Genomic DNA, 15,092 nt, shown 5'->3' with positions numbered 1-15,092 from the left:
AAGCTATAAAAGGCTCTGAAATGACAAATGAAAAACAATTCAAACCAGAAAATTAACAGGCTTATGTAAATACAAAACAATAAACAAAAAACAAATATGATAGACAGCAACAAAAGACCACTAAATTACAGGCTCTTGACTCAGGATAGTCACTAACAAAACGTGGCAGTAATAAACATGTTTGTGGGGTCCCAACCCTCCCTTTCACAGTTTCATTGGTGTTAAGTGTGTGACTTAGGCATTTTTGTAAGTAGCCCAGTAGATTAAAGCTGAAACTTACAAATTGGACTATTTTTTACATTATTGTTTTATATTTACTGAATTGCTGTTAGAAGTTGAATGTGAACATATTTATTATGAATATACTACATGTATGTATAGAACTTTGCATTTGCTTCGAGTTTAATAAAATCACATCTTTCAATTTGCTCTGTTGGATTTTTCTATACAAAATCATCCAATAATTTTGGTCATATTTGGCAGTTTTGTTGATCTTGTAAAAAACAATTCCACAGTGGGCGATAGAGAAATCTCACATTTTTTCATATTTCATAAATTTAATATCATATATACAAATTATATAAATAAAACATATGAATAAACTATTAACTTAATTCTAAAAAATACATGTTTATAGATGCCAAAGCCTGGACGGATCAAAGACTCAACACTAACTTTTTGATGAGGTAATCGTAATGAATGAAATAAAGACATATAATATACAAACAACCTTAGGGCTATTCCAGAAAAAAATGTAGGGGGGGGTTGGAAGGCACATTGTATTAATAATACATGGGTGATGGGTATCAGAGCAACTTTTCACACTACAATGCACTATAATTCTCAATTACAATTGTCTGGGTGGCGGGTGCTGACAAAAACTGCCTTCCAACCCCCCCATACATTTTTTTCTGGAATAGCCCTTACTCGTTTTACCTTGAAATTTTGACACAAAGTAAATAATGATATGAACGATCTTAAACATATAAAGAAATTCCTTTCAAGATATACAATTGACTAACGTACATTGATATTAAGTACATTCAATATAGAAGTAGCAGGGATAAATAAAAATATCATTGAGGGTATTATTGGACATTTGGTATCTACAGTTTTTGCTCCTAAAACAACATTGACTCCATTTTAAAAATAGGGTTTTTATGATATGAAAATAGTCCTGTAAATAAGATTCTTTCCATGTAAAGAGAATAAGTAAATGAATCAGTTTTCATTATCAAACCAATATTTAATTACAAAAAATAAATACACAAAATCTAGCACATAGTTATTTGACTGAATTCTTGGCATAATATATAATAATTTTTATCATGTTAAAATGTCCTTAATGTAAATTTCTTTCTTTCCACTATTGGCTGACCCAAATTACAAACATTGCAGGACTTCTGTAAGGGTCAAACCCTGTGGTCTTAACAGCATTATTAACTTAATTGATAGACAATTATTATACTGTCAGCACCCTACTTCACAGAGTATCTAATATCAGATCCTGGCTCACTCTGCTGCCTAAAAAATAGTCCTTCTGACACAAATATCACAGATGCTTCTTTGTTGTAGTTCCTGTTCAAACATTAACTTTGGATTGCAATCTGAAATCAATATACAGAACTTAAATTTCTGACATAAAATTAGAAACCCACAATATGATGGTTTTGTATCAGCACAGTTGTTACAGTTTGTTCCTGTTGCTTAATGTAGAAGTGTTTACAGAATTGATTTTTTTATCTGTTTAACTAGTATTAATTGCTTTATAAGTTATAGCTTTTTAGTTTTAATATCTGTGCATTAAAAAATTACCCAAACTGTATCATACTGGTGCATTTTTTTAATTGTTTGTACTGTTGAGTTGCAGTCTCTTTGACGTCCCTCCTATTAAAGAATGGCTGAATGAAGAATCTAATTCTGTACTTTAAAAATGGTTTGTCAAAAACAACTGCCTACATTTATTCTCTATATTGTTATTTTCAAACTTTTTAATTTTGGACCATATCATTCTATATTTATTAATAAAATTGACCAATCACATTCAACATGAGTAGCAGTCAATAGATCATTCTGACAAATTTAACCAATCGCTTCTAACTTTATTTACAGTCAAAAGATCATTCTCATAAAATTGACCTATCACATTTAAGCTTTTTTACAGACAATAAATCATTTTGAAAAAAATTGACCAATCACATTAATTTTTTACTTACAGTCATTGGATCATTATGACAAAATTGACCAATCACATTAAATGCCACTTCCTTCATATCAAATGGTTGATATTCCACATCAGGTGATAACAGCATAGCCAATATACCTTTTTTGTCGAACTTCATTTTTTGAAATTTGGCAATTTCTTCTTGTCTTTTCTGTTGTAAAGAATATAGATGTATTTTGTAGAAACATTATATATAATCAACACTGCCTGGTGAAAACAATGAATTTTCATCTTACGAGAAGAATATAATTTATAATTTTGTTTACATTATATAGACGGTTACAATCTATCAGTGTAATGAACATTGTATAAAGTATCAGTGTTCAGTAGAAAATTTGCTGCCTACCAGTATGTAGTTTTTACCATAACCATTTGCCATTTACATTATTCCCCCCCCCCCCCCCCTAAAAAAAATTACAGTTTTGCAAAAAAAAAATTACATAATCTGTACTGCTAGACAAAAGAATCATGTAAAAAAATACATGGAACATACTGAACAGAATAAGTAAAACATTAGACAAAATATACATATATATTATAGAATGATTTCCTGTAAGATCTCAAAGTATTCTCTCAAAAAAAAAACCTTAATGAGTAAATGAGAGAACATACTACAGATGGAGAACCAAAATCTTATGTCCTTTTTATAAATATTTACCATCTCTACAAGTAAATCTCCCGGTAACCATGGTGGCAATGCAGAAAGATGAACCAATGGATACACACTACTCTGGTATACCAAGGCAAACTCTGTCTTCATGTATTCTATGTCTCTCTAAAAAAAGTCAAGGGAAAACGATACATAAAACATGTGTTCAACTAGAAATTAAGGGGGGTAATCCATGTTTCTCTTAATATGTATTATTCAATGGACATGTCTCTTATAAAGCAATTTTTCTCTGACCTTAGGTTGACCTTTGTATACAGATCTAACTGTGTCTAAATGAACACTTAACACATTCAGGTATACCATGTGTGATGGCAAGAATTGCTGAAACAACTTTGGATTCAAACTTTTTGTAATTTCAGTTGATATTTAGAGTAAAAATAAACAATGGATCGGAGAATTAAACAAAGTACAATTTTCCAAATGGTTGAATTGTAATCAAAATTTGTCAAAACATTGAAATTTGGTATTCATGAAAATGCATTTTTTATTTACATCCCATGTTCTTTGGTACCAATGAAAGTAATCAAACCCTCTGTACTGCCTTGTCAGTATGGGTCTTTGCTAACTGGTTATTAATATAATATAAATTTCTAATTGGCTTGCATACAGACTCTTGCAAAACCAAAAAAAGTACAATGTTTAATTAATTCACAAAAATTGGTACCAATGAAAAATGAATTACTTTACATTTGAATCAGAGCATTGTATATAGAGATAGATGGGGTAAAATATTAAGAACTATAACCAGTCAAGAAGGGTAAGTGATCAATAGAATGGGAAATAATCATAAGATTTAGTTTTTAAAGTAGATGATGTCATGCAATGTTGCTACAAGTTTTAGACATTTCCATGATGGTGTAGTGTCACTAAAATGTGTTTCAGCATACAGAGATAAACATTAACTGGTCAAATTCAAATATCACTTTCTTTTTCATTTTCAATCTTTATAATGAATCGAGACAGTACATAAAAACATCCACCGGTGTAATGAAAGATAACGATATTCATGATATTGAAAGTCTCATTTATGTTCTGAATTTGGAACAGGCATTTTCAATACTATTTTACTCCTTAAAAATCAGTATTGATTCCTTATACAAAAAAAATTGGGTGCAAACCCAATTTGCTCTTTTTCCTATCAAGAAGATGAAGTATCAGGATGTTTAACCACAGTAAAGGTAAACTTTTGTAAAATTTTATAATCAGGAGTCAACATTCAATCAAGAAACAACCTTAACCAGCATTACAGATGAACAGACAAACAAGGTTGTAACTACTACAATGACAGGACATTTTTATCAAATTGTGAAGTCCATTTCCAACTGCCAAATTCTACTTTTAAACACATCAATACTTAGAGGTGTAATAATCATCCATTGCAAACACTATCTATATCCCCACAAACCAGAAAAACAGTATACATATACTTATATGTTGAATAGGAATAAAATAATCACAATGTTTCTGCATGTTGCACAAAGCACTTTTTTTTTATTTATACTTTAAGTACCAATGATCCAATATGATTCAATTACAGATTTTGTGCCCAGGTCTCACTAACACTGCAATGCTGTGTTCTACTTTTCATTTGGAATACCTTTTGGGGATAATTAGGTTTTGTCGATGGTAAACATAATATTTTCAAAAAAGAAAGTAGAACACAGTTTTGTCATGTCCTTGCATGTGAAGGGGGACACAAGGTCTGTATTTCATTCACATTGGTTATAATGAACCCAACATCCATGATATTATGGGTATAAAGTGGAATGATTAGGAATGTAATATGAATGCTCAATTTGTGTAGAATGAAAACACATTCAATGAGTAAAAAAGAAAGTTTTCAATCTTTGTCAAACATGAAAAGTATTTTGTACACTGTTTGTAGTCTATATACCTCACTAATGACATTAACATCTAAATCAAACAGTATTTTTTGACAACTCTGAAAAAAGAAACTGATGGTTGTATTATACATTTTGCTTTTTTGGTCTACTTTAAACTAACTATAAAAGATGTGGTATAATTGCCAATGAGACAACTCTTCACATGAGACCAAATGACACAAAAATTAACAACTAGCATATAAACATTTAATGTAAACAAAATTGTAAAGAAAAATCAAAACAAAATTAATTGCACAATTCTTATAATGCTTTTTTTTTTAAAACATGAACACTGCAAAAAAACACTTTTCAAGTAAGACAGGTAAACTAGATGTGAAAACTTTGGAGAAACCTGTAATGAATTTCAATAATTTGCTGGGATCATTATGAATATTGTATATAAAATTAAACACTGAGATTAATGGCTACTTATTAGTTAAACCAGTATACTATTATTTACATCTATTAAATCAAAGATAATGATACAGGTATAAGCAAATATTAAAATATCACACAGTTTGATGAAATGGAAGGAATAACTATTTCTCATGGCTGGAAATAAAGTCAAACAAAAAGGTGCAGAATCAATGGAACTGACCATTGATAAGCAATTTGTTTATATTGTCCAATAACAATTGATGTAACAAATTTACTCAGAAAATATGTTGATATTGTCCAATCAAATTTGATGTTACAAATTTACTTAGAATATTTGTTTATAATGTCTAATCGAAATTGATGTAACAAATTTACTTAGAAAATTTGTTGATATTGTGCAATAAAAATTGATGTAGCAAAATATTGCATTAGAATGTGTAATTAATAACATAACAATGTGATATTACCATGCATTCACACAAGCTACTTACAAGCTGTACATGCAAAAATAAAAAAATATATATTACATTATTACAAAACCTAAGGGACATAACTCCATATGAATCCGATAAAAAATTAAGAAGGCAAGTATCAATAGCATATATTTAGATACTGTAGATTAATCATAATTTATAGGATTGGATTTTTTGTGAATTTCATGGTTATCGATAAATCACAAATTCAAATGTTCAAAAAAGATCACATTACAATTTCTTTATACTTGTTAGTGTAAATCAAATTATAAAGCGAATAAATCCACAGTAAACAAAAAAAATAATAAGGGCATTAAAATATCAACAAGGCAAGTGCCATAACTCTATATTTCTATTGGCTAAATTAAAAGTATATATGATACTATCAAGGATGCATTATCTCTACTTATAAATACAGAATACATATTGTGAAATATTGATTTTGAAATATATAAAAAAAAAAAAAAACAGGTGCTCCACAGGGCGCAGCTTTAGATGACCCCAGTGGTCGAACCCTGAACAGTTGGGGCAAATTTGGTCACAATATTCAAGCTTGATACCGTCTGAATTTTGATTGTGATCAAATTTTTGACATCTATTGCACAATACTGTGCAATTGAATATTTCTTATTGAAACTTTTCAAAATTTGAAATTTGAAAAATGTTGAAAAAAAAAAAATCCCTTACAAAAAATGGTAAACTGAGATCCCCACCCCAATTTATTAAAACCCCCCCTTGGAGCAATAACCCTTAAACTAAATCCCATGCTTTCCTTTGTAATATTGAACCTTGTAGTACGATTTCAGAGAGATCCATACACTTAAACACAAGTTATTGTCATGATTGTTTGGAAACTAGAAACATAAAATTGAGAATGGAAATGGGGAATGTGCCAAAGAGACAACAACCCGACCATAGAAAAAAACAACAGCAGAAGGTCACCAACAGGTCTTCAATGTAGCGAGAAATTCCCGCACCCGGAGGCGTCCTTCAACTGGCCCCTAAACAAATATATACTAGTTCAGTGATAATGAACGCCATACTAATTTCCAAATTGTACACAAGAAACTAAAATTAAAATAATACAAGACTAACAAAGGCCAGAGGCTCCTGACTTGGGACAGGCGCAAAAATGCGGTGGGGTTAAACATGTTTGTGAGATCTCAACCCTCCCCCTATACCTCTAGCCAATGTAGAAAAGTAAACGCATAACAATACGCACATTAAAATTCAGTTCAAGAGAAGTCCGAGTCTGATGTCAGAAGATGTAACCAAAGAAAATAAACAAAATGACAATAATACATAAATAACAACAGACTACTAGCAGTTAACTGACATGCCAGCTCCAGACTTCAATTAAACTGACTGAAAGATTATGTCTTCATCATATGAACATCAGGCACAATCCTTCCCTTAGGGGTTTAGTATCATACCATCATAACATATATGAGAAGAACATAACCTGTGTCATGCCAACAACTGGTTTTTGAATAAATGTGTTTAGTTCCGATGCAAAGACCCTATAAGAGAATCAATATTAACGCCAAAATATGCAATCTTTAATGACCTGACAACAGTATCGTAACTATATCCCTTCTTAATAAGTCTATTCAAAGGTTTTGTTAGTTTTTGAGGTGAATACTGACACCTTTGTGCTTTATAAAGAATATTTCCATAAAAAATTGGATGTGAAATACCTGAACGTATAAGAAGTCTGCATGTTGAGCTATATTTACGAATGATGTCCTTATACCGATGATAAAACATGCTTCTTTTTGGCCCTTTTTTGGCCCTTAATTCCTACATATTTTGGGCAATTAACCCAAAACTTAATCACAGCCTCCCCTTTGTTATATGGTACATTGTGGTACAATTTCAGAGCGATCCATGCAATTACACACAAGGTATTATCTGGAAACTAGAAAAATGCTTGTTTTGGCCTTTTTTTGGCCCTTAATTCCTAAACTTTGGCCCCATAACCCCTTAAATGAATCCAAACCTTCTACTTGTGATTTTAAACATTGCAGTATACTTTCAGAGCAATTGAAATACTGGTAAACAAGTTATTATCCTGAAAATAGAAAAATGCTTGTTTTGGCCCCTTTTGGGCCCCTAATTCCTAAACGGTTCGGACCATCATCCCCAAAATAAATCCCAACCTTCCTTTTGTGGTATTGAACCTTCTGAAAAAATTTCATTAAGATCTATTCACTTTAAACTAAAGTTATTATCCAGAAACCAAAGTGTCTTCGGACGACGACGACGACGCAGACGACATCATACCATTTTACGAACCCAAATTTTTTTTTGGGGTCGTATAAAAAAATCAGCAACCATGCAAGGATATATTCAAATCTGTGTCATAATATGATATGTATTAAATGAACCATGCAATATGAATTAAAGGGCACAGTATACATATTCCTTGAATAATATATAAATAGAAAAAAATAAGTAGAATTGTTAGCTACTGCACCCTTATTATATCCCCACTTTAAATATTCGGTAAACCAGAGGTTGAATGGAAATGGATATAAAAATGCACCACATGGTAAACCATGCTAAGCTTACAAAACCTTTAAACAGACTTATTAAGAAGGGATATAGTTAAGATACTGTTGTCAGGTCATTAAAGATTGCATATTTTGGCTTTAATATTGATTCACTTATAGGGTCTTTGCATCAGAACTAAACACATTTAGTTTTCTAAAAAACAGATATTGACATGACACGGGTTATGTTCTTCTCATATATTTTATGATAGTATGATACTAAACCCCTAACGGGAGGGATTGTGCCTGATATTCATATGATGAAGACATAATCTTTCAATCAGTTTAATTGAGGTCTGAAGCTGGCATGTCAGTTAACTGCTAGTAGTCTGTTGTTATTTAAGTATTATTGTCATTTTATTTATTTTCTTTTTGTTACATCTTTTGACATCGGACTCTTGAACTGAATTTTAATGTGCGTATTGTTATGCGTTTACTTTTCTACATGGGCTAGAGGTATTGGGTGGAGGGTTGAGATCTCATAAACATGTTTAACCCCGCCGCAATTTTGCGCCTGTCCCAAGTCAGGAGCCTCTGGCCTTTGTTAGTCTTGTATGATTTTTACTTTTAGTTTCTTGTGTATAATTCTGAGTTTAGTATGACGTCCATTATCACTGTACTAGTATACATATTTTTAGGGGCCAGCTGAAGGACACCTACGGGTGCGGGAATTCTCGCTACATTGAAGACCCATTGGTGGCCTTCGGATGTTGTCTGCACTATGGTCGGGTTGTTGTCGCTTTGACACATTCCCCATTTCCTTTCTCAATTTTAACATAAAACCTGATAACAAATTTATGGCAGCTTGTATTTGTTATTTTCTACAAGAATACTACAAAATTTCACCAAAAGCCATAATGTATGAAAATATTTTGTAAGTTTTTTGTAAACAGTTATTAGATAAAGGAATTCTGAAAAACTCCACATGGTAAAACCTGTTCATATGAAGGCTGATTTTAAACAAATTTTAGGAAGCTTTCAACTGAATTTCCCTAGAAGAATGAGATGAAAATCACATTCATGGCCTTTATGTGAAAGAATATGTAAGTTTAAACAAGAAGTTGATTTGAGCTGAATCTAAAAAAACCCACATCATACAGTGAAGCATGCTCTAGTAAAGCCTCACAGATTATACCAAATTTCACATTAAATGTGCCTAAAATATCTTATATTCCTTTCATTTTTAGAATAAATATCATTAAAAACCTAAAATAGGGACATACTTTTACACAGATCATCTGACCCATTCCCTCTAGCCTATGTTTATCTTATAGTCCTTACTAACAAATACACTGAGTAAAAAAGTTTAACAACATATTCTAATTAAAAACCCAACATGAAATAAAAAATTAACAAACGTGAGGAAATAAACTTTATAATATTGTTTTTGTTGATTAAAATTGAAACCTTCTCATTTATTTTTTTTGTTTTACAATTATGTATTTGTAAACTTTTTGAAATATGTTTTTTTTTTTTTTAAATTTAGTTTTACTCAGTGTGTATATATATATAAGGAATACAACAGATTAAATTACACTATAGATACTAAACTAAAATGTACTAAATCTATTTATATCTTTTACCTTTTCAGGTGCCCTTATGATCTTTGTTCTTTCTATCCAAGCTTCCTGTAAACAGATTCATAATAAATGTCTGACATTTCATACAGCAGATTTAAAAATTTTATAACATTTTTTGTAATGAAAAATTGTGACTGATAGGTTTTGAAATAATAGAACTCGCATTTATTGTATGCAGCATTTCATGAAATATCAATAATTATCGCAATGTTATGAAATTTTCCTTTGATCTTACTGACTGATTATTTCCTTTCCAGCGGAGTCAAATGATATGAAATGGAGCATATGCGTTATCAATGAAATTTATAACAATGTCTTCATAGGTAAAATAGCGATAAACTGATGGTCATCTCAAGCCATACTGGCTCAAGCGAGAAAAGCAATCTCGTTGAGATGACCAACTATAATCTATAATTATCTTACATCCACTTTATTTGAACTTTGGTGGCTGGTTTGCCTCATTGGCAAGTATAACACATCTAATTATTTCACATTTATCTCACATTAAAAGCCTGTTGTATAGCAATTAAAACATAAATGTATACACAAATTTCTGATTTTACAGTATATTTCATTTATGTGCGTACAAACCAACAATAAAATTTGTATAATAATATCAATACTACCAAGTTTTAAAGAAGTCAAAACTCTTTTGACAATGTAATATTTAAAATACTACTTTTATACATTCAGATTCATTTTAAGCCCACAAATACATTGGCTTCTTTGCTCCCAAGCATTTCACGGTTACATGATTTTCTTTCCAATTCCATAATCAAAAGGGAAGTAACTTATGCAGTCACAACATAACTGCCTAAATCTTCATTGTACTTTTTTCAAATCAATTTACCAGTAAGTGTTTTTTTGTGTTTGTAACTGTTTGACATATTTGAATAAATACCATCTCAATGTCATATGTAAATTTAAGTGTGTGTAAACTTACTCTAAATATCTTCATCAAATCCATCTGGTCAGCTGTAGCCGGGAATGTAGCAAGGAAGGGACTGTGAATCAACTCTAAAATAAAGACATAAAAAAAATCGAATTCATTTATAAACATATTTAAAATATAACTTTAAGTGCATTTTCATCTTTGAAACATGTCCCACATTGTTCTGCAATTTTATTCTTAGTTTAAATAAATAATGATTTCTAAAAAAAAAATCATTTTCATGTACACTGGAAAACCTTTTTCCGGATACTTTTCACTCATGACTGCTCATGTTGTACTGAGATATGACGATAGCATAAATACATGTATGTAAGCTATAGGTAAGACAAAACAAAAAACTTACCTGTAGATTCCAAGTCAACTCTATCTTTCAGTAATGTGTCTGCTAAGATTTGACGATAGTACGAATACATGCTAATCAAAGATGCATTTCCTATCAGAATGTCTGGCAGTAAACTGTAAAAAATAAACATTATTCTGACTATTGTAGAAGACATAGTGTTATCCCCACAAACACTTGTAAAAAAAAATTGCAAATTTTTGCATTTGAATACAATTTTATTTGAAAATTAGAAAATTAACTTCTAAGATATGTGCATCCTAAAGCTATATTTTCATAAGTTCTTCTGTTTTCAGACATAACTACTAGAACTGTGAGCAAATGCATAAATACATTTTAAATCATTTAAATAAGAAGATAAAATAGGTGCAAAATGCCATAAGGGAATGAAGATTCACTAAAATTTCATTTAAATCTAATAACTAGCTATCGAGAAGTCACAGAAGATCAAGAAGTATTAACTATGAAATGAATAAGCCGGTGAAAAGACGAACAGCAGAAAAAATGCTATTCAAGAAATAAAGCTAAAATACAGATGACAAAAAAATAGTGCTCAAGATTCTATATCTTAATAATGAAGAAACTTACTCTAACTGTTCTTTGAGTTCCCTTTTAGGAACATGCACCTTGATATTCAGTCTTGGTTGTTTGTTACCAGAAATTAACGACATGAAGGCATTGGATGTAGCTGAAAAATAATTCTATATATATATTTCAAATCATCTCGAAAACTTCTATTGACAGGATCAATAAATGTTACTATGTAATCATGTGTGTAAAATTAATGAGATTTTAAAAATTGCACTGAACATAAGTGTAATTCATTGTAACTTCTTTAAAACTGAGTTTTACTGTGCCTATTGCTGTGTGCTTGATTTTTTTTTTATTGGCTTAAGGTATAGGGGAAGGTTGAGATGTCACAAAACATGTTTTACCGCCACCGCATTTTTGGCGCCTATCCCAAAATCAGGAGCTTCTGGCCTTTGTTAATCTTGTATGATTTTTTATTTAGTTCATTTACATGTTTTGGAGTTTAGTATTGCTGAACTAGTATACATATTTGTTAACTAGGGCTTCGGGTGCGGGATTTTCTTGCTGTGTTGAAAACCCATTTGTGGCCTTTTGGCTGGTTTTTGACTGGTTTTTGGTCTTTAGTTGGGTTGTTCTTTCTTTGACACATTTCCCATTCTAAATTTTATATTTTCATTGAAAGCTGATCTAGAATAATAAAATTCAGGTGCTTGTATATTTATGCAAGGATAAGATACAAATATTGTTCCAAAGCTTAATTAAAAAATAACAATCACACCAACAAAAACGTTAATTGTTTAGGCAGGTTTTACCACAAACGAGGGGGAGGACAGGCGTAAGGGATACAGGGAGAAAGGGGGTGGGAGAAAGGAGAAAGGGGGTAGGAGAAAGGAGAGGAAGGCTGGGAGAAAGGAGAAAAAAATAAAATATCTCTCCTTTTAAAAAATGATCTAATATTTCAAGAAAAAATATCTCAAAAGGAGATGTTTTATTCTAATGGGAGAAAGGAGAACGGGGGTAGGAGAAAGGAGAAGAGGGGTGGGAGAAGGGAGAAGGGTACCCCCTGTCCTCCCCCTCACAAACAGTGACAGGAATAGTGCAAATACTCCTAATTAGTTTAGAGATTATTTTCTCATTTTGCACACAATGTTGTTAACACAAGAAATCAATGAGTACCAAGTGAACATTAATGAATCACTAGTATGTAGATCTTCAAATTGCTTTAAAAATACACATAACTGTTAAGCTTGTTTCTAGACAATGAGATGCAATTTATATATTTGGACAATGTGATTAATGTGCTTCAGATGTGCATATACACTCTTGATACTTACATGCTGCAAAAATAAATATATAAATAATTACTAACTAAAAAATAATTTAATTTAGATTTTTATTTTCAAACCTCTTATTGTTCCATGTTAAAACCTTTTCAAAGAGATTCTCCAACTCTGCCATCTTTTATTGAATTCTTTAAAGTCCAGAATCTCAAATACACAATTATTCTCCCGTAGCATAACATAACTCTATAATTTTCTATTTATAGACATCGTTTGTTTTTAGAAATAAATAGGGAAAAATACATTAAACCTACATCAAATTATTATTAATGATGTAGATCGAGTTGTCATGTCATCTTAAAATAAGGCAAAAATTATTGAATAAATTGATATAGTTACTTACTTCTACGACTAATGGCAGGATCAACTTCTACATTCTTCTCATATGGTGTTCCTCCATTTACATAAAGATCAAACGTCCTGAAACAGATGTATAAAAGTTGTGATGCACATGGCTTTGGCAATTGGGACTGAGGATAATGCTGTGCATTGCAAGTAAAGCAAAGAATTAAATTGTAAACTACTTCAAAAAGTTGTTTGGCTATTGCTGTGGAAAATGGGACAATCATAAACACAAATTGATACCTTCCAATTTTCTATCCCCTCTCTGCTTTGAAATAAAATCCACTTTCTTACTTGTCTTGGCTCTGAATAATACTCCCCTTTCTTATCACCTCTAATCTCTAAAAATACCTTCCCCTTTCCTATCTTTCTCTGCCCTTATGCTCCCCGTTCTTATCCCTTCTCTGCTCGAAAAATACTCTCCCCTATTCTATCTTATCTTGCTCCAAACAATCTCTTTGGTGGTCCCTTGTCTTTCCTGTCCCTTTTTCTTCTAAACTTGCATTATCTAACAATTTACTTGCCAAGTATCAGGCTTCCCCATCCCTCTGGTACGTTCATAACGATCAAATTACCGACCAAGCATCAGATTCCAATACTTACTTGTTCATGATCAGATCACAAATGGGTTCATACAGATCAAGTTACCCACCCATTATCTCCATACTCACTTGTTCATGATCAGACCACTGGTGGATTCATACAGATCGAATTCCTCACCCATCATCCCCATACTTACTTGTTCATAATCAGACCACCTGTGGGTTCATACAGATCAAGTTACCCACCCATCATCCCCATACTTACTTGTTCATAATCAGACCACTGGTGGGTTCATACAGATCAAATTCCTCACCCATCATCCCCATACTTACTTGTTCATAATCAGACCACCTGTGGGTTCATACAGATCCAGAAAAACCCATCCACAACTACACTCTCCAGGCTCTTCAGTGCTCTGAAAAATAGGAAAAAGTTAAAGTTTTCAAAAGTTTATTGCTTATTGCTATATGCAACCAAGATAAAAAAAAAATTTAGTATATAGCTTTCTTGTAAACTTTAAAGCAATTATTCCTTCAGCTTATAATATCTACAGTAAAACCACACATTTGTAAATCCATTTTCTTCTGAGTAGTCAATTTCATCAGAATGTTACATTAGCCATTTAAACAATCTTATACTATATGGATTCATTTATTTTTGTTAGAACCAATTCTCATTTGTCAAGCAAAATTGTACTTTCATGGATACTTGAATTCATGGTTTGACAAATTCTACATAAAAATTTAAATGTCCAAGGAAGTACAAATCTTATTTAGGATTGTGTGCAGACTTTGGCAAAACCATAAATTTATAAATATACATGAAATACAATGTTTCCTCAATCCACAAATATTTGTACCATCTTAAATAACAGAATCAACAGCACTGAGCAGTTAATATCAAAATAGTAAATCTCAAATAACTCTTAAGGATGTACTTAGGTGAGGTTTTGGAATTTGTGTCAAATGTTCGGACTCCTTGGTGTTTTTCCATACAAAACAATGTAAAAATATTTTGCCCCATAACACCCATTTATTTTTTCATATAAGATTAAATAACCCCTGAAAGGTTCTTTGCCTTAATTTTAGAAGATTCTTAATTTTCTTTCTTTTGTTTTGAGACCCAATAATACCAATGCAAATATAAGGTAAAAGTCGAGTCAGTCTTTTCCCGCCATATTTTAAATCTCAATTATCTCGAAAAGGAGGTCCATGACCTATCAATATTTTTAGCTTACTTTTATCCTTAATTGATGCTCTACCAGCTTATAGTATAAATTTTAAC

At 31.3% G+C, this 15,092-nt stretch overlaps 1 protein-coding gene across 10 annotated transcripts in view; it reads right to left on the bottom strand.

Moving 5' to 3' along the window:
- Positions 1-1,225: 1,225 nt before the first annotated feature.
- The window catches only part of LOC139515682 (nephrocystin-1-like), a 35,678-nt gene continuing 21,811 nt past the window's right edge, over positions 1,226-15,092 (bottom strand). For all 10 annotated transcript variants that reach the window (XM_071305326.1, XM_071305327.1, XM_071305329.1 and 7 more), the window contains 9 exons: positions 14,141-14,223; positions 13,267-13,343; positions 11,641-11,740; positions 11,056-11,168; positions 10,704-10,777; positions 9,764-9,808; positions 2,883-2,999; positions 2,217-2,375; positions 1,226-1,607 (listed from right to left, as the gene is read on the bottom strand). In XM_071305326.1, the coding sequence (XP_071161427.1) occupies positions 1,590-1,607; positions 2,217-2,375; positions 2,883-2,999; positions 9,764-9,808; positions 10,704-10,777; positions 11,056-11,168; positions 11,641-11,740; positions 13,267-13,343; positions 14,141-14,223 (786 nt within the window). In that variant the 3' untranslated portion in view covers positions 1,226-1,589. The remainder of the gene's footprint in view (positions 1,608-2,216; positions 2,376-2,882; positions 3,000-9,763; positions 9,809-10,703; positions 10,778-11,055; positions 11,169-11,640; positions 11,741-13,266; positions 13,344-14,140; positions 14,224-15,092) is intronic.

The sequence above is a fragment of the Mytilus edulis genome, chromosome 3 (assembly GCF_963676685.1).
Source record: "Mytilus edulis chromosome 3, xbMytEdul2.2, whole genome shotgun sequence".
In the NCBI taxonomy this organism is placed as follows: Eukaryota; Metazoa; Mollusca; class Bivalvia; order Mytilida; family Mytilidae; genus Mytilus; species Mytilus edulis.
Note: the sequence above shows the minus strand (reverse complement) of the source record. Positions and strands in the feature narration are given on the sequence as shown.